We start from the raw sequence: 23,240 nt of genomic DNA on the forward strand, positions 1-23,240 counted from the left end.
CTTCACCAGCACGGGGTCCCAGGCAGTGCTGCAGCAGTGCAGCCGCTGGCAATGTTCCCTGTCCTGGCAGCCAGCAGTGTGTGTGTGTGCTGGGGAGCCGGCATCAGGCTGAGCCTGCCAAGGTCAGGCTGGAGGCTGCATTCCTCCTTCTGCTTTTGGTCAGTTCCCCTTCTGCAGCTGGGTGTCTCTGAGCTGAGTGCTTCTGTTCTTCCAGAGACTGGGCCCCAGTGTGGGAGTGGGGCAGGCACACTGAGAATTAGTTGCCCAAGAAGGTTTGGAGGATTGAGATGAGAGCAGCTTGGTTGGGACTGAGGTTTCCTGAGCGTTTCAGAGCTCTCAGGGAGGCTCCAGGAAGGCAGCTGCTCAGGATGTGACCATCAAGCAGCCTGTGCTGGACACTGGCAAGTGCTGCTGCAGAATCTGCAGCTGGCTCAGCAAGGGGGAGAGGATGTTGCTTAGGGCTGCTGGCAGTGCCTCTTGTGCCAGCTTGGCTGTGGATCACTGGTGCCCCTCAGCAGAGTGGAGCTCCCTGTTGATAGCTTTTGGTTGATGAAGAGAGGTGGTGGCCATGCTGCTGAGTGGAAGAAGTTCACCTGGACCTGCTTCACTCAGGGGGACCTGTTAAGCCATGCTGCTTGTAGGCTAAGGAGGCTGGAGAGCCTCTGCTGCTGTTAGGATGAAGCCTTAAGTGGCCCTGCTCTCACCCCTGCAGCATTTCTTGCTGAGCTTCTTCCTTGAGTGGTTTCCTGCTTTTCTTTCTGCTGTTGCAGCCTCTGTGGTGCCTGTAGGGAGCCTGGAGTTTGGGTGTCAGGGAGTGAAGAGCAGGGCCCTCATTCTCCATGGAGAAATGCTCCTGGGCACTGTGGTAATTGTGTGTCTGGAAGGAGTCATCTTTGCTGGCTCATTTCTGTCCCTGAAGCCAAGCAGAGCAGCCCTGAGCAGCTCTGCTGAGCAGCTCTGCTTCTTGCCCAGGGAATGGAGCTCTGTGCTCCCCGAGGCAGAAACAGCAGCAGGGCAGCCCAGGTGCTCTCCCCTGGGGAAGGATGCCCCAGCCTGGAGACACTGTGGAGCCTTTGGCTTTGCTGGCAGTGGGCTTCTGGCTTTTCAAAGGTCTGCTGCTGCTCCTTGCAGGTGAGCTGAGCCATGGCCACTGAGCAGAACCAGCGCTCCAGGAGGCCCTCCAAAATGCCTGAGGGGCTCCAGGGCACAGTGGCAGCACCTGGCCACCTGAAGCCAGCCAGAGAGGCAAAGCAGCCTGCAACTGTAAGTAGCTGCTGTGGTCAAGAAGGAGCCCTGGGGCAGGCTGCCCAGAGAGGTCCCAGACATTCCAAACCCACCCAGATGTGATCTTGGGCAAGCTGCTCTGGCTGACCCTGTGTTTGCAAGAGGGTTGGACTGGCTGAGCCCCAGAGGTCCCTTCCAACCCCCACCCTGCTGGGATAGCCTCCATGGAGCACAGATCCAGCCCTGCAAACAGTGGAGTCAGGGCAATTCTTCCTTCCTCTCCATCCATGTCCCCTTTGCTGACTGGAGCTGCCCTGCTGCTGAGGGTCTCTCAAGGAGATGTCTCTGTGGAGGGCTCTATGAGGCCAGGACAGAGAGAATGAAGGAGAACTCAGACTTGGAGGCATTCCTCTGCACCTCAGCCCTGGCACAGGGCTGCTTTTCTGCCCTCCTCTGCCTCCCCCAGCAGTGCCATCTCCACAGGGCAGGCTGGGGAGCCTGGGCCAAGGGCAGAGCTGGGGCAGCTCTGAGCACTCTTGCCCTGCTCTCTTCAGAGCTCCCTGCCTCTAGCCAGCAGCACTACAGAGGGAACAAGTGCCCAGAGAGCAGCAAGCCCCAGGCATGCCCCAGCAGATCAGGCAGCAGCTCATGGGACAGAGCCCCTTGCTTGGAGCTGCTCTCTTCTGCTCTGCCTCAGGAATGCTCTGAGGTGAAACACTGCAGCAGGTCCCTCAGGAGGCTCCCAGGACTGGCCTGGTAGCTCTGACCACAGATTCCTCCTCAGTGACACTTGGACAAGAGGAGCAGAGGGCTTGCTGTGGCTTGTGCTGGTGGTGTGTGTTTCAGCTGCCTCCCTCCTCCTTCCTGCAGGAGATGCCTGAGCTCATGGAGCAGAGCCTGGGTGGCACTCAGGAGAGGAGCCTGCCCCAGATCATCCAGAGGGGTGGCAAGGCTGAGGAGAGGAGGCTGCCCCAGCTCAAGCAGAGGCTGGGCAACATTCAGAAGATGTGGCTGCCCCCAGTCTCCACCCAGAGGGGCAGCAGCCTGGAGGGGAAGCTGCCTCCAGTCTCCACCCAGAGGGGCAGCAGCCTGGAGGGGAAGCTGCCCCCAGTCTCCACCCAGAGGGGCAGCAGCCTGGAGGGGAAGCTGCCCCCTGTTCCCAGGAGGGGCAAGCCTGAGGCCAGGACCCTGCCCCTGATTCCCCAGCCTGCAGACTCCAGTGAGGCCTCCTGTCCAAAGGTAAACTTTTCCTGCCCTGTTCCTTGCTGTTGGCTGAGGCATTTGGAGAGGAGCCTGCTGGTGGCAGGCCTGCCTCCAGCTTCTCTCTAGAGCTGGCTGGCCAGGGCCTGCTGTGCTGTGCAGCTGCTGGCAGTGCTGAGTTCCTCCTGCCAGCAGAAAGCTCAGCCATTGCTCCCTGCTGAACTGTTCAAGTCCTGAGTTGTGCTGCAGAAGCTCTGCTGCAGCTGGGGGGGGTTCCTGGAGCTGAGCCCCTGGCACTCAAGCCCCATGCAGGGGGCAGGCTGGGGCAGGACACAAGGGCAGGAGCTTGCCATTTGCCATCCTCCTGCTGCCACAGGCAGCTGCTGCTTGGGGTGGTCGCTGCCAAGGGCCTGGGGCTGGGACTCCTTCGCTGCTGGCAGCCTTGGCCTTGGAGGGCTGAAGGCCTGCAGGAGTTGCTCAGGACTGAGCACACTCAGCTGCAGTGGTGCTTTGGGGTGGAGCAGCAGGTTGGGGCCCTCCCAGGGGGCTGGCTTTGCAGGCTGCAGGCTCCTGCCAGCTGCAGAGGGGCCTCAGCCCCTGGCTGTGCCTTGTCTGGCTCAGTGGTTGCTGCAGCTGGGCCTCAAGCTGCTTTGCTGCCAGAGCTGCTGGCCAGAGCACACAGCCCCGAGGGCAGAGCAGGGAGGGAGGCTGCTGAGCAGCAATTGCCAGCAGCACACCTGTGACATACTGCTTGAGGGTTGCCCTGGCCAGCCCAGGAGGTGGGGAAGCCCTCAGCTGGGCACCCAGAGAACTGGCAGCATGCTGCAGCTGCTGGCTTCAGCCTGGCCATGGCTTGTGTGGAGCAGCAGGAGAGCTGCCTGGGGCTGTGGAGTGGCAGCAGCACAGCTGGGAGAGGGGAGGCAAAGCAGGGAGAAACTTTCTCCTAGCAGTGCCTCTGCTCTGCCAGCATTTGCTGCTTGTGTGCATTGCCAGGCTGCTGCTGCAGTGGAGTGGAACAAAAGCAGCAGCAGCAGAGCAGGACCAAAGAGCCACTGAAAGCTCCTGGCAGAAGGAGCTGCCAAGTCCAGTCCTCCTCCAGCTGCCCAGTGCTGCAGAGAAGGGAGCTGAACCTTGCCAGCACTCAGCTCTCCTTGTCCTGCCTTCCCTCCTCTGCTGCTGTTCTCTCCTTAGCAGCTCCCAGGTTTAGATTGGCAAAGCTCTTTGGGGCTGTGTGGGCCTCGGCCTCCCTGCCTCAGAGCAAAGATCATCCCCAGAGTGTTTCCCCTGGAGCCTCCTGTCCATTCCTGGCCCTCAGCTGCTCCATGAGTGCTGCCAGCACTGTCAGGGAGTGCTCTGGTGCTGTGTGACCACAGCAGCACAGGGCTGTGCCCCGTGTTTGGGAGAGGGAACCTGGAGAGACAGCCCAGGAGCTGCTTAGCCTGAGCCTGCTCAGCACAGCCCAGCTCCTCTTGAGCCACCCAGGAGCCAGGTGGGAGAGCTTCTGCTTGCCCAGGCTGAGCTGGGCAGAGGGACTCGCCAAGAGGCTGGGCTGGGCTGGAGAGCAGTGGAGGCTTCTTGCTCAGGAGTCCTGCTGCCAGCAGCTGAACCTCTGCCTGCTCTCTGTGCACCCCCAGCTGCCAGCTGCCCTGCAGCAGAGCTGCTTTGAGCCTCTCCCAGCAGAGGTGCTCTTCCAGAACTGCCTCCCCCACCAGGTCTACGAAGAGACGCTGGTGCTGCGCAACAAGGGCAGGGTAAGTGCTGGGGGGTGGGAGGAACCTGCCCACTCTGGGCATGCTGTCTCTGACACTGCCATGTGCTGCTGGGAGCTCACCCAGAGGAGCTTGCCTAGAGAGCAGCCTTGCCACTGAAAGCCCTGGCTTGCTGAGAATGTGGGGGGCTCTCCAGTTGTTCTCTCTTCTCGTGCTGGAGCTCAAGTGTGCACCGCAGCCTGAGGGCTCCTTGGTTAGTCTTGGCTTTGGGGAGGGCATCTCCACCTCCCACAGCCTGCTTAGCTGCTTCTGCAATTCACTGGCAGAGCTCAGGGGCTGTCTTCTCCACTTGATGCTGGGACAAGGCCTAGGGAGGGGCTCCAGGAGAGGTGTTTGGAAAGAGCAGTGGAACAGGCTGATGGAGCAGCAGCAAGGGGAGGCCTTGAGCTGCCACTTGGGGTCCTGCTGAGCTTCATTCAGCCCTGCTGGGGCTTTTCTGGAGCTCTGCTTTCCCTTTGGAGCACCACAGCACATCCAGAGCCATCTCCTCCTGAAGGTCTCCACCTGTGCTTGGAAAGAATTGGTGGTGCTGAGGAGATTCCCCAAAGAAGTGGAGCAGGGAAATGCTGCCAAATGCCAGCAGTTTTGTTCCTGTGGCAAGGGGAACGTTTGAGACTCTCTGGATTTCAGCTGGGGAAACATTTGCTGGAGTGGGGCAGGTGCCCAGAGCAAGCTGGTGGGAAGAGGCAGGAGGGAGGAGAGGAGCTGGGTGCAAAAGGGCTCCAGGAGAGAAGCCTGTGCACACAGGGGGTTCTCTTGCCAGGCAGCAGGCAGGGTGCTGGAGGCAGAGAGGGTTCAGCAACAGCAAAGCCTCCTGGAAGCTGCTGCTCTGCAATGGAGAGCAAGATGGGAAGGGGAGAGGAGGGCAGCTGGGAAGGCAGAAGCAGCCTGCATGAGAGCAGGGGAAGGAGCTCCTCCCCACACCTGCCTCTTGGGGGAAACAAAGGGAGAACAAAAGCTGTGGGGGAAGAGCAAGAGCAGGCCAAGTGTGTCCTGAGAGAAGAGGCTTTGCCAGGGCTGTGGCTGGAAAGAGAAGGCCCTTTGGCAAGGAAGGCTGCAAAGTGTGGTCCCTCTCAGTTACTGCTGGGGAGAACAGAGCCACTCCTGCTCTGGTGCCCAGCTTGGGAGTGTTGGCAAGAGGCCCCTGGGACATTGGTGTGCTCCACACCGACCCCAGACACTGTGCTGCTCTTTCCCCTTTCCTCATTAAAATGGGCCTCAGTTTCTCCTTTCCTCTGGCTCTGCTTCCCAGCAGGGCTTGGGCCTGCAGCCCATGTCCTAGAGCTCCTTTGCCCAGGCAGCAGGCACTTGGCTCCAGCCTGGTGCTCTGTGCTGGAAGTGCCTTGGGAAGGAAGGATGCAGCTGGCCATGGCCAGGTTTCTTCTCACAGTGCCACAGGTGGCAAAATCCCAGTTGTGTCTCCCCTGCAGGTTCCTCAGTGGGTGAAGGTCATCATGGAGACCTCTCCTTACTTCAAGTTGCTTGGCTCCATGGGTGTGAGGCAGAAGGTAGCACCTGGCATGGCCTCTACTTACCGCATCCTTTTCACCCCCGAGGAGCACAAGGTGAGGCTGCAGGTCTCAAGAGGTTGCTGCCTTCAGTGGAAGGTGCAGCTGCAGGGCTGGCTGCAGAGCAGGGCAGCTGGGCTGGCCTCTGAGGAGCTGTCCTGCTCTCAGGAGGCTTGCACTGGCTCTCAGACCGGGAGAAAGCCTTTCCCATGCTGGAGATGCTGCTCTCCTGGGCAGGAGGCACTTGGGTGCTGCAGGGCTCTTTCTCCTTGCTGGGGCTCCTCGGGTGACCTTCCTTGGCTTCAGGGTGAGGCTTGGGGGCAGCCTCTCAAGGTGCTGCTTTCTAGGCTGTGTCCACTGCTGCCTCCTCATGGCTTTACTGCCTGGCTGAATCCAAAAGTCTGTTCAAGAGTGACCTGTGGCTTGGAGGAAGCAAAGAGGGCCTGAGCAGAGTGTGGAGCAGCACCTTGGCAAACTGCTTTCACCTCCTGGCTGTCCTGCTGGCCACAGCAGGCAGACAACAGAAGCTGAGCTCTGGAGCCAGCATTTTTCGTGCCTGCTGCTTCTCAGAGTCATGGAATGGTGGGGGCTGGGAGGCAGCTCTGCAGCTCACCCAGCCCAACCCCCCTGCTGGAGCAGGGACACCCACAGCAGCTTGCCCAGGATGGCAATGTCCAGGAGGGTTAGGAAGCTCTCCAGAGGAGGAGACTCCACAACAGAGGCACAGCCTCATCAGCAGGGGGGGTGGACTGGATGCTCTCCAGAGGAGCCTTCCAAGCCCCACTGGTCTGTGGCTCTGGGCAGCTCTCTGGGCAGCTTGGCCCAGTGCTCCAGCACCCTCCCAGCCATGCTGTGGGTGCTGGGCACACAGAGCTCCTTGTTTCTGTAGCTGCTCCAAGCCATGCCCGTGTTCCCCTGCAAAATGGGGGCAGGGGGTGCTCCCACAAGGCTCAGCACACAGCATGGGGTGCTTCTAGAAGCATGGAATTGCTTTGGTTTGGTTGGCAGAGTTCTTGAAGATGCCACAGCTGGCAGGCAGCCAGAGCCCAGCAGCTTCCCTTCTGCCCCGGGGCCGGCACTGCCTGCAGCCTGCTGAGGCTCTTCCTTTCCCTGCAGGACTACTGCCACCAGCTGCTGTGTGTCACCCAGAGGGAGGAGTTCCCTGTGCCCATCCGGGCTGTAGGTGCCCAGGCTGTGCTGGACTTCCCCCAGCAGCTGCACTTCTCCCTCTGCCCGGTCAGGCACAGCACCCAGAGGACTCTGCTGCTGCGCAACCTGGGCCAGCGGGAGGCTCACTACAGCCTCAGCACTCAGAGGTGAGGAGCTCAGCATCCTGCTCTGCTCTGCAGGCCAGGCTTGGCCCGGCCCTGGCTGCTTCCTAGGCTGGCATCTCCTGGGCCAGGAGCTGCCTTGCCCTTTGCAGCTCTGCAGGCCAGGTTTCTGGCTGGCAGGAAGCCAGGGGGAAGCTCTGAGTGCCAGCAGCTCTTCCAGCCCTGTGCTCTCCAGCAGCCCTGCTCTGGTGGCATTGCCAGCAGCTGGGCTCTGCAGCCTCACTGCAGGGAGCTGGCTGCAGTGTGGTGTGGGGGGGACCTGATGTCATTTTCTCCTCTAGGCCCTTCTGAGGGCTGAAGCTCCTCAGCACTGAGCCAGGAGCTCTCTTTCTGATCCTGGGGGGTTGCTTTTCCTTCTGCTGTCTGCAGTGAAGGGAGCTAACTCCACTGGGTGTCTGCTCCCCAGTGGGGTTCCCCAAGGCTCAGTGCTGGGGCCAGTTCTCCTGAACATTCTCTCAATGCCCTGGGTGAGGACATTGAGGCTGCCTCAGTCAGTTTGCAGACAGGCCCAAGCTGGGCAGCAGTGCTGAGCTGCTTGTTAACCTACAGAGGCACCTGGCCAGGCTGGGTCAAAGGCCAAGCCAATGGCATGAGGTTCATCAAGGCCAAGTGGCAGGTCCAGTACCTGGCTCACAGCAACCCCCTGCCACACTCCAGTCTGGGGGAAGAGTGGCTGGAAAGATGCCCAGCAAAGACCTGGGGTGCTGCTCAACAGAGGCTGCAGCTGAGCCAGCCTGTGCCCAGGTGGCTGAGCAGGCCAACAGCATCCTGGCCTGGGTCAGCCGTGGTGTGGCCAACAGGAGCAGGGCAGTGTACCCCTGCACTGGGTACTGGATTCACAGCCTGAGTACTGCAAGGACTTTTGGCCCCCTCACTACAGGGAGGACATTGAGGTGCTGGGCTGGCTCCAGGAAGGACAACAGAGCTGGTGAAGGCTCTAGAGCAAAAGTCTTGTGAGGAGCAGCTGAGGGATCTGGGGTTGATTTAGCCTGGAGCAGGCTGAGGGCAGATCTTCTGGGATCCTTCAGCTCCCTGACAGGAGGCTGGAGCCAGGCAGGCCTTGGGCTCTGCTCCCAAGGAACAAGTGATAGGCCACGAGGAAATGACCTCAGTTGTGCCAGGGCAGGTTTGGGCTGGGCCATGAGGAACCATTTCTGCCCCTTGGGGGCTGTCAAGGCCTGGCCCAGGCTGCCCAGGGCAGTGGTGGAGTCCCCATCCCTGGGGGGGTTGGTGCGGTGCTGAGGGCCAGGGTTTGGTGGTGACCTAGCAATGGGAGCATGGTTGGACTGGAGCTGAAAGGTCTCTTGCAGGCTCCCTGCAGCAGCCCTGCTGTCTCTCTCTTGCAGCCCATTCTCTGCTGAGCCCTGTGTGGGAGCTCTGGGGGTCGGGGACGCCGTGCAGGTGGCTGTGGAGTTCCTGCCGCTGCGGAGCGGGGAGCACCGCGGGGTCCTGAGCCTGCACTGTGACTCAGGTCAGTGCTGGGCACTGCCTGCCTGCACTCTGTGTCCTTGGCTGCCCCCTGCAGAGGCTCAGCTTTGGTTCCCAGCCAGTGCTGGGCCTGAGGGGTGACAGGAGGAGGGCAGGGCTCAGCCAGACTCTGTGGTGCCCAGGGCCTCTGGCACTCCTCTGTCCCCTGCTCTGCTTCTCCCTGGGCTGGCCTCAGACCCTTTTGCTGCCCTGTCCTCTCCCCATCTCCATCCCACACCTCACTGCTTCAGGACTAAAAGGCTCTTGGGCTTGGGCAGGAAGTGCTCCCTGCCTCCTTGGAGAGCTGTCAGATTTATCCTGGGGCAGGAGAAGCCCAGCTCAGGCCCCAGGAGAAGTGTCAGCCTCCCCAGGCCCTTGAGGAGTAAGTGGGGAGCCAAGGTGTGACCTCCAAATGCTGCCCACAGCCTTGGCTCAGCAGAGCTGATGCTGAAGCAGAGCCTTGCTCACAGATGCCCTGGGGGTGTGTTTCCTCTGCCTGCAGCAGAGCTTTGCTTTGTGCCTGTTGCTGCCCTTGGCTCCTGGGCAGCCTGATGTGCTCCCTGGGTGCTGCTGTGGTGCTGCAGCCCTGCAGCGAGCACTGGAGCTGTCTGGGGCTGGTAGAAAGGATCCAAATGCTCCTGTAGCTTGCAAGTGAGATGAGCAGAGACTCCCCTCTGCTTTCTTCCAGGAGAAGACATTCACAGCAGCCTCAGTGGCACAGCTGTGGATGTGAACATCAGGCTGGACAGGAGCTCCTTGAGCATGGAGCAGACCTACCTGTCGCTGAGCACCCGCAGCACCCTGCTCATCCACAATGGCAGTGATGTGAGAGCTCACTTCCAGTGGAAGGCTGCTGCTAGTCAGGAGGAGGAGGAGCAGCAGCAGCAGAGGTGGGTTGGAAAGCTGCACTGCAGGCAGATCCCTCTCCAAGGGTGACACTCAAGGCTGGCCTCCAGGGCTCTGGGTGCTTTGCAGTGGTGGAGGCCAGGAAAGCCCCCACAGCACCAAGGCCTGGACCCCTGGGCTTTGGGGTCCTGGAGCTCAGCACTTCCCTTCCCAGCTGCATCCACACTCCAGCTGAGGATGGTGTCTTGGGGAGGAACTGCAGGGCCTGGATTTCCCCAGAGAGCAAATTGCCTTTGTGGGGGCACAAAGCACTGAGGTGCAGAGATCTCTGGGCTCCAGAGGGTCCACGAGGCTGAGGCAAGGCTCAGTGCTGGGCTGCACTGAGTAGCAGCACTGAGCACAGCTGCAGGCAGCACAACTCTGCTGCTACTCACTGCAGCTTCTCCTGCTGCAGCTGGCACAAGCTGGCAGGCTCCTTTCCCAGCCCTGTGCAGGCAGAGTCCTTCAGGGGCCCAGAAGGTTGAGGCCATCCTGCTGCAGGCCATGAACTGCCTCCTGCTGTCCCAGTTTCCAGCACCAGGAGCTATTTCCAGCCTTCCTTAGAGGCTGAGCAGAGTTGGGAGGTGGAGGGTTCTGCAGGGAGGGTGGAGCAAGGCAGCCCTTGGAAGCCCCCTTGGCTTCCAGCACCTGTGTCTTTGTGGTGGTGGGAGATGGGGCAGGCTCTCCAAAGGCTGGCTGTGGGGAAGCTGGGAAATTGCCACATCAGGCAGCAGAGGAACACCTGGAGCCCAGGGGCTGAGCTGGAAAGCACACTGCAAAGCCTGGGGGAGCTGGGGAAGCCTTGGGTGTCCTTCCAGCCCCGGGGGCATGGAGGGAGCTGCAGTTAGTCTGAAGCCACAGCTGGGGAGGAAAGTGCCTTCAGCTGGAGGGCTCTTCAGGGGCTTCTGAGCAAGGCAGCTTCAGTGGGGCTGGGCCAGCCCCGCGTTGCTCTCTGGTTTGCCTTGCCCAGTGTGTGGCTGCTGTGCAAGCTCAGGCTGTGCCAAGAGCAGCCCTGGGCAGCTCTAGGGGAGGAAAAGCCACTGGAGGCTGCTGCTGCTGGAGCCTCCATCAGCTGTGGCAGTGGCTGTGAGGCAGGAAGGCTCTGGGGGGGCTGCTGGCTTGCACAGAGCTCTTCAGAGCTTGCAAGCATGGAGTGCAAGTGGGCAGGGAAGAGGCAGGGGTGCTGGGCTGGGGCTGGGAGCCGGGGGCTCGGGGGCAGCCCCTTGCTGTGCCGCTGCTGTGCCTCCCCGAGGCCTTCTGGCAGAGCCTCTGCAGGGCTGCTGCCGCTGCCCTTGCCTGATGGGCTGCTGGGCTTTGGCTCTGGGCTGCAGGCTGCAGGGGCAGTTCAAGCCACATCACCCCGAGGAGCCCAGGAAGCAGCCTGCTCTCCAAGGACGCCGTTCCCGGCTCTCCCACATCTGCCAGCAGCAGAGGGCGAAGGCGCAAGCAGAGGCCCTGCTGCGCTCCCAGATCTTCACCATCGAGCCGCTGGTAAGCCCCAGCCCAGAGCCCCCATTCCTCCTCCTGCCTGGGGGAGGTCCCTTGGCAGAGCCTGCCCCCGGCTCGCTGTGCCCAGAGAGAAGAGCTCAGGGCTGGAGCCCCGGGGGCGCAGCGCGGTGCCCAAAGCCTTTGGGAGCTGCAGGCTCCCGGCAGAGGGCGAGAGCCTGCTGGCAGCTGAGCTCTGCTGCCAGGGCTCCAACAGAAGGGCACTGCCTCAGCGTCCTGCCAGCCTTCAGAGGGCTCTGCAGGCTCAGCTGCAAGGCCAGCCCCTCCCTGGGGGCTCTGGGGCTTCCCAGAGGCTGTCACAGCACTGCCAGGTCCCAACCCAGCTGAAGAAGGGAAGGAGAGGAGGCAAAGTTCAGCTGAGTCGTGGCAGGAGCAATCCCCTCCTGGAACCTGGGATGGCACCGGCTGGGAACCTCCCTCCCAGGGTCACCTCTGAGCCTGGGCCCAAGGCTGGCAGCTTGCAAGGGGCTTTGGGAGCTGAGGTGCCCCTGGGGCCAGAGAGCAGTTTGCTGCTCTGTCTCTGGCAGCCAAAGCCCAAGAGCCTTGCCCCAAGCCCAGCCCTGCTGGCAGCCTTTGTGTGCTCTGAGGTGGAGAATGCTGCTGCCTGAGCAGGGCAAGATCCCTTCTCCTCTGGCAGGAAACCCTGCAGCCATCCCAACCTCTTCCTTCCTTTCTTTCTTCCCAAAGAGCTGAAATGAGTTTGCTGGGAAGGAAGGGCTCAGCTGCTCTTGCTGGTTCCTCCTGGAGCCCAGGGAAGGCTGAGAGCCAGCAGCAGCAGCACCACTGCACTGTCCCAGCACAGCAGCTGGCAGCAGCAGGATGGGAGCAGGAGGTTGTGGCAGAGCAGTAGGGCTGCTGGAGAGAGTGGGAGCTGAGCAGCACTGGGAGCATCCTGTGGTGTGTCAGAGCTGCTTTGGGAGTGTGTGCCAGGGCTCCTGCTTGGTGGCAGCTGCACTGCCTCTCCACAACCAGCTGAACCTGCTCTTGAGCTGGTGAGGGGCAGGCAGGTGAGGGGCAGGAGTCTGGCTGCCCCCAGTGCAGGCTCCTGGTGCTCCAGGTAAGGATGGAGGGACACCAAGTGTAGCCTGGCCTCAAGCCCTGGGAGTGGAAATCTTTCCTCACTGGCTCTGGGGATGTTCCACACTGGGCTCTGGGGCTGGCTAGAAGTGGGCTGCTCCATGGCTCTCTGCCCTTCTGCCTTGCCCAGCCTTCTCAGGCTCTTGCTTTCCCAGGCTTCCCTCCCTTCTGGAGCAGGTTCCCATGCAGAGCTGTGCCTGTGTCTGCCTCTCCTCCCCCAGCCCAGCACATGTGGTGTTTGCTCCTCGCTCTGCCTTGCTGCTCTGAAGGGAGGCTGCAGGGCTGTGGCTGCAAAGCTGAGCTGGAAGCTGTGGAGATCAATGGTTTGCTGCCATCTTCTCTTCTAGGAGGGAGAGGTGTGGCCAAACTCCTCAGCTGAGATCCAGGTGACCTTTAGGCCCCAGGCAGCCAGAGTCTATGAAGCAAGGCTCTACTGTGCCATCTCAGGTACAGCTTCTTCCTGCTGCTCTCTGCCCCAGGCTGCAGGCCAGGCCCCAGCAACCTTCCAGCCCCCTGGCTCCTGCTCTAGCTGCTAGGAAGGGTCAGTGGCCAACAGGACCCGTGCCTGCTGTCCCTGTGGCTCCCAGCTGCTCTCCTGGCCAAGGCCAGGGCTCAGGACACTGCCTCTGGATCCCAGATCCCACGGGAGGCAGGGAAGGGCTCAGGTTTCCTGCCGTGGGTTTGCCCTGCTGGGAGGAGGCTGTGAAGGCTGAGGAGCTACAGACCTCAGCAGCTTCAGTGGCCCCTAAGCCCCTCCAGCCCCTTTCCCTCCCAGAGGAGTCCTCCTTGCCTGCAGGCATCCTGGGGCTCCTGAGGTGGTAGGAGCTGAGTTCCAGAGTGCTCCCAGCCCCTGGATCTCCTCCCCCTGAGTGCGGGGTGCCCTCCCGAGGAGCATCTCTGGCCAGCAGCTGCTTCTCCCTGCCTGGGCATTGTCCCCTGGCAGCTCTGAGGCTGTGCTTCCCCTGGGTGGCATTGCTCAGGCTGGCTCTGCTCAGCAGGAGAAGGCTCTCCCTGGCAAGCTGAGCCCCAGCAGCCTGCTGGCTGAGCTCTGTGCTGCTGCTGTCTCCCTGCAGTGTGCTCAGGCTGTGGGTGGCAGCAGCCATCCCTGCCCCCAGCTCTGCCCTTCCAGAGGTGGTGGCTTTGCTGTGCTAGCCCAGGGCAGGGAGTGCTTGCAGCCAGGTCCAGGCTTCCTTGTCCTTCCTCTCCACCTCTGCAGGGTGCTGCTCAGGCTGTGTCTCAAGGGTGGGAGCTTGCTGCAGGCTTCCTCCAGGGAGCCTGATGCTTTGCCTCAGCTCCAGAGCCCGTGGAGGTCCAGCAGCCCAGCTCCCATTCCTGGAGGGTGCTGAAAGCACCAACCCTGCTCTGCTGCTTTGTTGCTCTCCTTCCTGCCCCAAGCCAACAGACACCCATGCCAGGGATCAGCTTTTGACTTGTGTTGGGAGAGAGGAGCCTGCTCCTGCCAGGCCCTGCTGGGCCTTCCTCTCCTGGGGCTGTGCAAGAGGAGCATTGCAAAGCAGCTGCTCCCCTGTGCTCTCAGGCTGGAGTCTGTCCCAGAGGCAAGGTGCCTGAAAGAGGAGCCCCAGGAGGTTTCAGTGGGGAGTCAGTTCCTGTTGCTCCTTGATTCCTCCAAGCCCCTTGGCTGCCCTCCTCATCCCCCTAGAATGTTTGACCCTGAGGGTGCTGAGAGCCTGGCCCAAAGTGCCCCGGGAGGGGGCAGGTTTCCCCTGCCTGGAACCACTGCAGCTCAGGTTGTTTGGGGCTCAGAGCCACCTGCTCTGCTTGCAGCTGCTCCTGCTGAGGGCAGGGGGCTTGGGCTGGCTGCCCTTGGAAGGTCCCTGCCCCCCTCAAGGAGTCATCCAATGGAACTCTCTCCCCAGGCCGGGAGGCCAGGCTGCCTCTGCACATCCAAGGGGAAGGCCGAGGGCCCTGGCTCTGCTTCAGCCTGGAGCAGCTGGACCTTGGGCAGGTGTTGCTTGGCTCCACCAACAGCTATGTGGTGAGCAGCAGGGGCTGGCAGGGCTTGGGGGGAAGTCCCACTGTGGGCACAGGCTGGGAGAGTTGGGGCTCTTCAGCCTGGAGAAGAGAAGGCTCCAGGGAGACCTTAGAGCAGCTGCCAGTAGCTGGGGAGGGACTTTGGAGAAGGGCTGGGAGTGCCAGGATGAGAGGGAATGGGGTGAAGCTGGAGGAGGGCAGCCTGGCCCTGGAGAGAAGGAAGAAATTCTTTGCAGTGTGTGTGGGGGGGAGGCACTGGCACAGGTTGCCCAGGGAGGTCATGGGTGCCCCCTCCCTGGAGGTGTTCAAGGCCAGGCTGGATGAGGCCTTGAGCAGCCTGGGCTGGTGGGAGGTGTCCCTGCCCATGGCAGGGGGCTGGAACTGGATGAGCTTGAAGGTTCCTTCCAGCCCAACCCCTTCTAGGATTCATTCTCTCCAGTTCTGGCTGCTTTGCATGAAACCCCCACAGGCAGAACTGTCCTTTGGTTTCTGCCAAGCAGCAGCAGGCAGCAGCTTCTGCCTCTTCCAGCTGGGAGGTGTTTGACCAGGACACACATCAGCCTGCTGGGAGGGAGAGAGGGAAGGAGGGAGAGAGGGAAGGGAGGGAGGGAGGGAGGGAGGGAGGGAGGAAGGCTCCTCAGGTGTTCCCATTGGATGTCTTGCAGGTGACTCTGCACAACAAAGGAGCCATCGATGCCTCCTTCAGCTTGGTCCCTCCAAGTACAGCTCTGGGCTCCTGCTTCAGCTTCTCCCCCTGTCAGGGCCTGGTTTTGCCAGGTGGGTCCCAGGTTGTCCAGGTCTGCTTCTGTCCCAGCAGCCTGGGGCACTTCAGAGAAGAGTTCAGCTTCCGTGTGGAAGGATCCCCTGAGCCTGTGACCCTGACTGTCAGGTGAGAGGCTGCTTGAAGCCCCCTGTGCTGTGAGAGCAGCTTTGCTGCATGCCAGCAGCAGTGCAAGCTGCAGGCTCTGCAGTGCTCTGCAGCCAAGCCAAGGCCTCCTCTGCTGTGTCCCCACAGGGGCTGTGTCTCTGCACCTTCTCTGCACTTCGATGTCCCTTGCCTGCGCTTCGGGGACGTCTCCTATGGTGAGTGTGGCCTGGCCTTGGAGCACAGCCTGAGGGCTCTGCAGCCCCAGAGCCTCCAGCACCTGTGGCCCTCCAGAGCAGCCTTCAGGATGTTAAAGCAGGGCTGCAGGTTGCTCAGGCAGTGTTTTGCCATCATGAGATCCAAGAGGCCCCAGGGACTAGCAGCCAGTGTCTTGTGGTGTCCCTCATCAGCCCCAGGCTGCCAGTCCTTGGCAGCAGGATGGCTGTGACAGTCCCAGGAGGGCCCAGGGGCTGGGATTGCAGGAGAAGGGAGTTGAAGCTGTGGACTAGCCTGTGCCTGCTGTGGCTCAATGTTGTTGTCAGGCCTGGACACCATTTCCACCCCCACCCCCCCGAGCTGTAGTGTCAGATGTTCATTGGTGCTGGGAGGGCCACTGGGATTCCCCTGCCAGGCAATGTGGCCAAGGAATAGCTCTGCCTCAGGCCCTGGTGTGCTCAGAGCCCTGGGCTCCTTCTCCTTGCCCAGCAGAAGCCCAGCTCTGCTGCCTGAGATGCAGATTCAGGTGCTGCAGTTGAGTCTGACAGAAGGCTTTGTCCTGAGGGGGTCTCAGGTGTGCATGGGAAGCCAGTTCTGGGCTGCTTGAAGAGCCAGGAGCAGCCTGGCCAGGATCCCTCTCTGTTTCCCTCCTGCTGCTGGACTTGTGAGAGAACTGCTGGCCTTTGCTGAGCTGCATCCTCCCCTCCCTCCATCCCTGCTCTGCCTCTTGGTTTCCTTGTGAAGAGACAAAACAAGAGGAATGCCAGCAGGCAGAACCAGGGGATCCAAGAGGAGGAGTGTCCTCATTAGCTGCTGGCATGGCTGAGGCCTTGGCAGCTGAAGGCTTCCCCCATGCCCTGCTGGCCACACTCTCCTGAATGCAGCCCAGGAGAGCCTTGGCCTTCCTGGCCAGGAGGGCAGCTGGCTGCCTGATGGGGAATGAGTTGTCCCCCAGCAGTGCCAGCACAGAGCTGCTTGGCTTCCCCAGCAGCTGTAGCTCCGAGTGAGGAGAGCCCAAGCCCCAGTGCAGTCTGAGCATGCCAGGCTCTGGGCAGCAGGAGGCAGAGGAGCTGTGTGCAGAGGTGCAGAGCTGTGTCCTCTCCCCTAGGCTTCCCTCACAGCCTGTCCTGTCGCCTCACCAACGCCTCCCCGCTGCCCCTGGCCTTCGCCCTCCGCCTGCCCGGGGATGGCACAGCAGAGCCCAGCGTGCCCAGCGCTGCCCAGCTGCTGGACAACTCTCTCCCCTCCTGGAGGAGGGCAGCCACGGGGCTCCTCAGGCCCTGTGAGTTCAGCATCAGCCCTTGCAGAGGCACCATCTGTGCCAAGAGCTTCGTGGACATCCAGGTAGGGAGCGGTGGGGCCAGAGGGGCTTCGGCAGCTGGGGCTGAGGCTTCCCTGCTCTGGGAGAGGGCTTCAGTGCTGCTGCCTGGGAGGGTGAGGCCAGGCAGAGCCCTGCAGCAGGGCTGGCCTCTGGCACCTTCCTGAAGGAGCAGCCTTTGGATTCTGCAGGCAGAAGCTGCAGCTCCTGCCCCACACTTGGATTCCCTGCAGTCATCTCAGTGGCACTGCAAAAGCTCTGGCAGCTGAGCAGCTTCTGCTGGGCCAAGCTTCTGCAGCAGCTTCCCACTGCACAGCTGGAGTGCTTCTGCTGGAGTCAGCAGCTCTGCCCTGCACTTCTGCTGCTCAGGGAAGAGCAGAGCCTGGGCCCTTAGCTGCCAGGCAGTGCTGAGCACGAGATGGCTCTGCTGGTGCCTGCATTCCTCTCACACAGGGCCTGGCAGCTGCCAAGGACATTTCTCCAAGCAGTTCTTGCCAGCAGCCTTGTGGTGCTGCCAGAGCCTGTGCTCTGCACATGGAGCAGCAGACCTAGGGCAAAGCCCTCCCTTTGCTTCCCAGGGCATGGCAATGGCAGGAGAGCAGCTGTGGGAAGTGTTTGGTGCTGTGCTCTCCCCCCAGGTCACCCTGTGCTCCAACACCCTGGGCACCTACGAGCTGGCACTGGTGGTGGATGTGGATGGTGTGGGCCAGGAGCTGCTCTCACTGCCCCTCACAGCCAGGTACCAGCACTTTCCTTGCAGCCCTTTGGCTCTCCTGGTGCATCCAGCCCCTGCCATGGGGTCTGCTGGCTCCAGCTGCACAGGAGAAGGCTGGCTCCAGGAGCTGCTTCTGGCCAGCCAGAGATGGGAAGAGCAGGCTTTGACAGCAGCCACCTTGAGGAGCATCTGCCCAGAATGGACAGGCCTGGCCCTGAGCCCTTGCCTAAAGGGCACAGCAGTCCTGTGAATGATTGGCACTGCCCCTCCCCTGGCACAGCCTGGAGCCATTTCTCTTGTCCTCTCCCTTCTTCCTTGGGAGCAGAGCCCAAGCCCCAGCTGGCTCCAGCCTCCTTTCAGGGACTTGTGGAGAGCCAGGAGGGCTCTGCTCTGCCTCCTCCTCTCTGGGCCAAACCCCCCCAGCTCCCTCAGCTGCTCCTCCCCAGCCCTGTCCTCCAGCCCCTTCCCCAGCTCTGTTGCCCTTCTCTGGCCCCACTGCAGCCCCTCAGTGCCCTTCTTGGGGTGAGGAGCCCAAAGCTGCTGCCAGGATGTGAGGTGTGGCCTCAGCAGTGCGGAGCCCAGGGGGCCAATCCCTGCCCCGCTCCTGCTGGCCACAGCACCGCAGGTCCAGGCCAGGCTGCTGGGGGCACTTTGCAGCCTCTCTGCCCCAGGCAGCTGTGTTCTGCTCCCTGCCAGGCCGTCTCAGGAGTCAGGAAGCCTCTCCTCTGCCAGTGTCTCCATTGCCTTTGGCCCTCTCTCTGCCCAGGTGTGTGGTTCCTGCTCTGCGAGTGCCCAAGCCCGTGGTGACCTTCGGCCGCTGCTACCTGCAGCTCCCTGCCCAGCAGCTGCTGACCCTGGTGAACGACAGCGACCTGCCAGGCTGCTATGCACTGCTGCCTCAGGTTGGCATCACCCCCACCTCCTGCCCCCAGGGCTCAGCCAGGCTGTGCTGGGGAGAAAAGGGCTTTGGGAGAGAGAGACCTTGATGCTTTCCAGTGCGCTGAGAACAGGACCCAACCCGAATGGGACCTTAGGGAGCAGGGCAATGGGAACCCTCCTGAAGGGCAACTTTGGGCAGCCCTTTGGGAAGCACTTTGTGCTCTGGGCTCTGGGCTGCTGTCATGCAGGAGAGCTCAGAGGGTGGGAAGAAGCTGCTCTGCCAGCCCAAACGTGGCTGCTGGTGAGTACAGCAGCTTTGGGAGCCCCTGAGGATGCTGAGACTGTCCAAGGCTCCCTGCCTGTTTTGTGCCTTCCTGCCAGGCCGGGCTGTGGGGGGCTCTGAGCTGCCTGGGGCCCTGCCAGGCCGGGCTGTGGGGGGCTGTGAGCTGCCTGGGGCCCTGCCAGGCCAGGCTGTGGGGGGCTCTGAGCTGCCTGGGGCCCTGCCAGGCCGGGCTGTGGGGGGCTCTGAGCTGCCTGGGGCCCTGCCAGGCCGGGCTGTGGGGGGCTCTGAGCTGCCTGCTCTAGGTGCAGGTGTCCCTGCTCAGTGCAGGGGCTTGGAGTGGAGGAGCTTGAAAGGTCCCTTGCAGCCCATGCCATGCTGTGCTCCTCCCCCTTCCAGGAGCAGCAGGAGGAGGCTGCTGTGCTGTACTCCAGCCCTGTGCCCTGTGGCATCATTCAGCCTCACAGCTCCGTGGAGATGCCCCTGACCCTGGTGGCCCAGGCGCTAGGGAGCCAGGACACTCCTGCCTCTGTGGCTGTCTTTGGCTGTGCAGGACACCCCCTGGTGAGTCTGCTCTGTGCCACAGGGCTTGCTGGGGCCTGAAGGGTAGAGGGCTGCTGGCAGGGCAGAGGGAACTTGTGCCAGAGGGATCCCTGGCAGCGGGTGGCGGCGAGAGGAGAGGCAGGGTGGTGCCCTCTGGGCTGGTGACCAGAGTGTGCCACAGCAGGGCACTGGGGACAGGGCAGATGGGCTCATGAGCCAGCAGCCTCCCTGGCTCTCCTCCTCTGCTGTGAGGAGAGCAGCAGCAGCTGCTGCTCCCGTGGGGCTCCTGGGGAGGAGCACCCAGGGACAGCCCAGAGTGCTGCTGAGGCAAAGGCTGCCTTGGGAATGAGCTGAGAAGGCTCTGCAGCAAAGGGATGGCTTGGGGCAAGCCTGAGCAGCAGCAGGGCTGGAAGCAGGCACGGGGCACAGGCAGGAGAGCTGCTGCTGGCACAGCAGGCTGGGCAGGCTGGTTTCTTTCCCCCTGACAACAGCAGCTTGTGGCTTTCAGCTGGGCTCCCTCCAGAGCCCACCCTTGCTGCAGGCCTCCTGGGTCAGGCTTCCAACACTGCCAAGTGCCAGCAGGCAGAGCTCTCTCCTGTCCAGGAGCAGCCTCAGAGCTGTCTGATCCTTGCCAGCCTTCCCTAGAGTGTGGTTTTTTTCTCTCTCTTTCCCCTCCCTGCTTGCTGGAGCAGGAAATCCACCTGGTGAGCATTGGGCAGGGCCCAGTTGTCTCTGTGCAGCCCCAAGAGATCAACTTTGGCAGCATCCCAGTTCTGCAGGACGTCTCCCGCAGTCTGCAGCTCTGCAATCAGAGCCCCATCCCTGCAGCCTTCCAGGCAGAGGTGGTGAGTATCTGGAGAGGCTTCCAAGGGAAATGGCTGCTCTGTGGCCACCTGGGGCTTGGTTTGCATCTGCAGCTTTCCCAGCTGGCTGCCTGAGAGAGCAAGCAAGATGTTCCATCCCCAGGTGGCCAGAGGAGCCTGGCTCTGGGGGCAGGTTCAGCTGGGGCAGCCCTCAGGAGAACAGAGCTTGAGGAGATCTTGGAGCAGCAGTGAGCCTGGAGCCTGTTTCCAAGCTCTCCCTTTCCTTTGTGGAAGCTCCCTGGCTGTGGGAGTCATGGGTTTGGAGCTCTGGGATCACAGAATGCCTTGGGTTGGAAAAGACCTTTCAGATCCTGCAGGCCAAGCCTGAACCCAGCACTGCCAGCTCAGCACTGAACCGTGGCCCTCAGCACCACAGCTCCAAGGCCTTGAAATGCCTCCAGGGATGGGGACTCCACCCCTGCCTTGGGCAGCCTGGGCCAGGCCTTGAGAGCCCTCCAGAGGAAGAACTTGTTCCTCATGCCCAACCTAAAGCTCCTCTGATGCAACTTGAGGCCATTTCCTCTTGTCCTGTTGCCTGGGAGGAGATGCTGAACCCCCCCTGGCTCCAGCCTCCTCTCAGGGAGGTGCAGGGAGCCAGAAGGTCTCCCCTCAGCCTCCTTCTCTCCAGGCTGAACAAGCCTGGGTCTCAGCTTTGAACTGAGGATGGGGTTTTGAGCAAGCTGCTCTACTTGGAGATGTCCCTGCCCATGGCAGGGGCTTGGAACTAGAAGATCCTGCAGGTGCCTTCCACCCCAAACCATTCTGTGATTCTCTGATCTTCTCCCTGGGACTGGCTGGAGAAAAGTCAACTTCTTGCAGCCTCTCAGTACTTCAAGAGGCCTCTGAGCAAAAGGCCTCCAAGGAGACTGGAGGAGGAACCAACCTTCTCTTGAGGCCAGGTGTCCTTTGGGCTGGGGAAGTTTAGACTCGAGGTGAGGAGAAAGCTTCACTGAGAGAGTCATTGCTCATGGGAATGTGCTGCCCAGGGAGGTGGTGGAGTCCCCAGCCCTGGAGGTGTTCAGGAGGGGACTGGAGGTGGCACTTGGTGCCATGCTCTAGTCATGAGGTCTGTGGTGACAGGTTGGACTGGATGATCTCTGAGGTCTCTTCCAGCCTTGGTGATACTGTGCCATGGGGGGCACTGAGGAGAGTCTGTGAGAGGAGGGGGGCACAGGGGGGTGTAAGCTCCTGCAGAGGTGCTGTTTGCAGCCCCCCTGGCTCAGCTGCAGGCAGGTGAAGCCTTTCTGCTTTGTTCCCCTCAGCTCCTCGCCCCAAGGGCCCCGGTTTCCAGCCTCAGCTGGGCTCTGCCTTGTCTTGCAGGCTGGCAGAGGCTGCTGCTGGAGGGTCGAGCCCAGCCGAGGAGTGATCCCCGCCGAGGGCCAGGTGTCTGTGTCTGTCACAGCCCAGCTGGACGACACAGGGCAGTTCCAGGCCGAGGTGCAGCTGCTGGTGGAGCACAGCCGTGGCTACGGCATCCCCGTGCGGGCCCTCGGCGTCGGCAGCACCATCGTCCTGGACAGGCCCTTGGCTCCGCAGCTCAGCCTGGGCACTCGCTTCAGGTAGGTGTCCCTCAGCTCCTGCTGCTGCCAGGGGCTCAGCCAGGGCAGCTCGCTGCAGTGCCCAAGGGATGCTGCCCTGCCCACAGCAGCTGAGAGGATGAGCTGGGGAGGGTTGGGAGCCTTCCTCAGGGGCAGGACCGTGAAGAATGCTATTGATGACTTGGCTCAGCCAAAAGGCCCCCAGGGAAGGCCAGCACAACTTTGGTACAGCTTGCCCAGGCTCCTGGGCCCGGCTGGGAAGGATCCCCATCCCAGGCACCTTCAGGAGCAGCTGAACGATTTGGGCAGAGGAAGGGAAAAGACAACTCTAAACCTGAGCTCCCCTCCAGAGCCAGAGCCCAGGAGCTGCAGTTTCTGCTTCGGTCACAAGATGGACTGCCTTGAGCTGCTGCCTGCAGCAAAGGCAGAGCAAAGGGGGGGCAGGGGGGAACCCCAAACTCCGGAGGCTTTGCCTGAGCTCCAGAGGCAGGTTCCTCACACAGCAATGTTCAGGTGGGGAACTTCTGCTCAGGGCAAGAGGCTGTGCCGGGAGCTGCAGGCAGGCAATGTCCTGAGCCCAAGCCGCGCTCTGGGTGCAATGGCAGAGGCAAAGCGAAAGCAGGAGCTAAGCTTCCCCCTTGTCCGCAGCCAGAGGGAAAGTGGAGCCGCTGGGCAGCGGCGGAGGGGAGGCTCCAGCAGCACTCCCCCAGCCGGCCGGCAGCCGGGCAGAAGCAAGGGGGGAAAGGGAAGGGTTTCCCACCCCCCCTCTCTGGAACTGCCGCTGGAAACAAAGCGGAGCAGCGGCAGAGCAGCGAGCTGAGACGGAGCCGAGGAGCTCCTGAGCAGCAGCAGCAGCAGCAGCAGCACAGCGGGGAGCGGCCAGGGCCCTGCCCAGCAGCTCTGCTGCTGCCTTGGTGCCGCCGGCGAGGCCGGAGCCAGCTCCGTGCGGAGCCTCTGTCCTCTCCCTGCCGCTGCCGCTCCGGGCCTGCGGCAAGGAGGAAGGGCTCTGGGGCAGCCGGGGCTGGGCTCGGCTGTGCCCCGTCGGGACAGCTCTGCAGGAAGCTCTTCCTGGCTGGCTGCAAACAGAGCAGCTGCTGGGAGGGGAGAAGCTCAGGGCCAGGCAAGGGCTGGCTCCTGCTGAAGCTTTGAGCCGGCTCAGCCTTTCCGAGGGGGTTGCACTGCCAGCTGTGTGGTCAGACGGCAGCGGCACCAGCTGGGGGAGCGCTGGGCAGCAGCAGCTCTGCTCACCTTGTCCATCTCTGCTCCTCTTGCAGCCTGGCTCCCTGCTGCTACAGCTTCCAGGTCACCAACCGAGGCCGCCGCTCCCAGCGCCTCTACTGGACCCTAGGAGGCTGCTCCCTGCCTGCCCAGCGCGGACAGCTCCCTGCCCTCAGCAGCACCGAGGCCAGAGCTCCCCCCCAGAGCCTCGCAGCTGCCTGCCCTGTGTTTCAGCTCCGGCCCAAGGTTATGGAGCTGAGGCCAGGCCAGACGATGGAGGTGATGCTGGAAGCCTTCTCCAGCACTCCCCAGGTGAGCTCCCTCCCCAGGGCTGAGCCTTCCCCATCAGATCACCTCCCCTGGGGCTTGTCGTGCAGTCACAGCATCAACCAGCCTGGCAGAGACCCCCAGGATCACCCAGTCCAACCTATCACCCAGCCCTGTCCAATCCACCAGAGCCTGGCACTGAGAGCCTCCTCCAGGCTTTCCCTGGAGACCTCCAGGGGCGGTGACTCCACCACCTCCCCGGGCAGCACATTCCAGAGGCCAATTCTCTCTCTGGGAAGAACTTCTTCCTACCAGCCAGCCTGACCCTCCCCTGGCACAGCTTGAGACTAGCTCCAGTTCCATCCCAGCAGCTCCTCCAGCTTTCTGCAGCGCTGTGCACAGCCAGGGCAGAATCCTTTGGGGCAGGGCTTGTCCCAGGCAGCACAGACCTGCCCAGAGCTTTGTGTGGCTGTTGGCTGCAGCAGGATGGCCTCTGGAGCTCAGCAGAACTGGGCTGCAGCAGAGGCTGTGGAGGGCAGGGGCAAAGAGGGAGCAGTGAGTGTGACTTGAGGGCAGTGG

General features: G+C 62.1%; 1 protein-coding gene across 1 annotated transcript in view; it reads left to right on the forward strand.

Annotated features, from left to right (window-relative positions):
• Window positions 1–1,143: 1,143 nt before the first annotated feature.
• LOC137454263 (hydrocephalus-inducing protein homolog) overlaps window positions 1,144–23,240 on the forward strand; it is a 60,708-nt gene continuing 38,611 nt past the window's right edge. Inside the window, exons 1-19 of the mRNA XM_068164275.1 lie at window positions 1,144–1,263; window positions 4,059–4,175; window positions 5,624–5,758; window positions 6,818–7,017; window positions 8,379–8,503; window positions 9,188–9,389; window positions 10,379–10,390; window positions 10,716–10,875; window positions 12,315–12,414; window positions 13,845–13,963; window positions 14,625–14,848; window positions 14,975–15,042; window positions 16,149–16,384; window positions 16,997–17,097; window positions 17,840–17,975; window positions 18,632–18,796; window positions 19,468–19,620; window positions 20,959–21,197; window positions 22,451–22,706. Of these exons, the coding sequence (XP_068020376.1) occupies window positions 1,144–1,263; window positions 4,059–4,175; window positions 5,624–5,758; window positions 6,818–7,017; window positions 8,379–8,503; window positions 9,188–9,389; window positions 10,379–10,390; window positions 10,716–10,875; window positions 12,315–12,414; window positions 13,845–13,963; window positions 14,625–14,848; window positions 14,975–15,042; window positions 16,149–16,384; window positions 16,997–17,097; window positions 17,840–17,975; window positions 18,632–18,796; window positions 19,468–19,620; window positions 20,959–21,197; window positions 22,451–22,706 (2,868 nt within the window). The remainder of the gene's footprint in view (window positions 1,264–4,058; window positions 4,176–5,623; window positions 5,759–6,817; window positions 7,018–8,378; window positions 8,504–9,187; window positions 9,390–10,378; window positions 10,391–10,715; window positions 10,876–12,314; window positions 12,415–13,844; window positions 13,964–14,624; window positions 14,849–14,974; window positions 15,043–16,148; window positions 16,385–16,996; window positions 17,098–17,839; window positions 17,976–18,631; window positions 18,797–19,467; window positions 19,621–20,958; window positions 21,198–22,450; window positions 22,707–23,240) is intronic.

The sequence above is a fragment of the Melanerpes formicivorus genome, unplaced genomic scaffold (genome assembly GCF_026170545.1).
Source record: "Melanerpes formicivorus ecotype bairdi unplaced genomic scaffold, bMelFor1.0.p_v2 SCAF_78, whole genome shotgun sequence".
NCBI classification, from domain to species: Eukaryota; Metazoa; Chordata; class Aves; order Piciformes; family Picidae; genus Melanerpes; species Melanerpes formicivorus.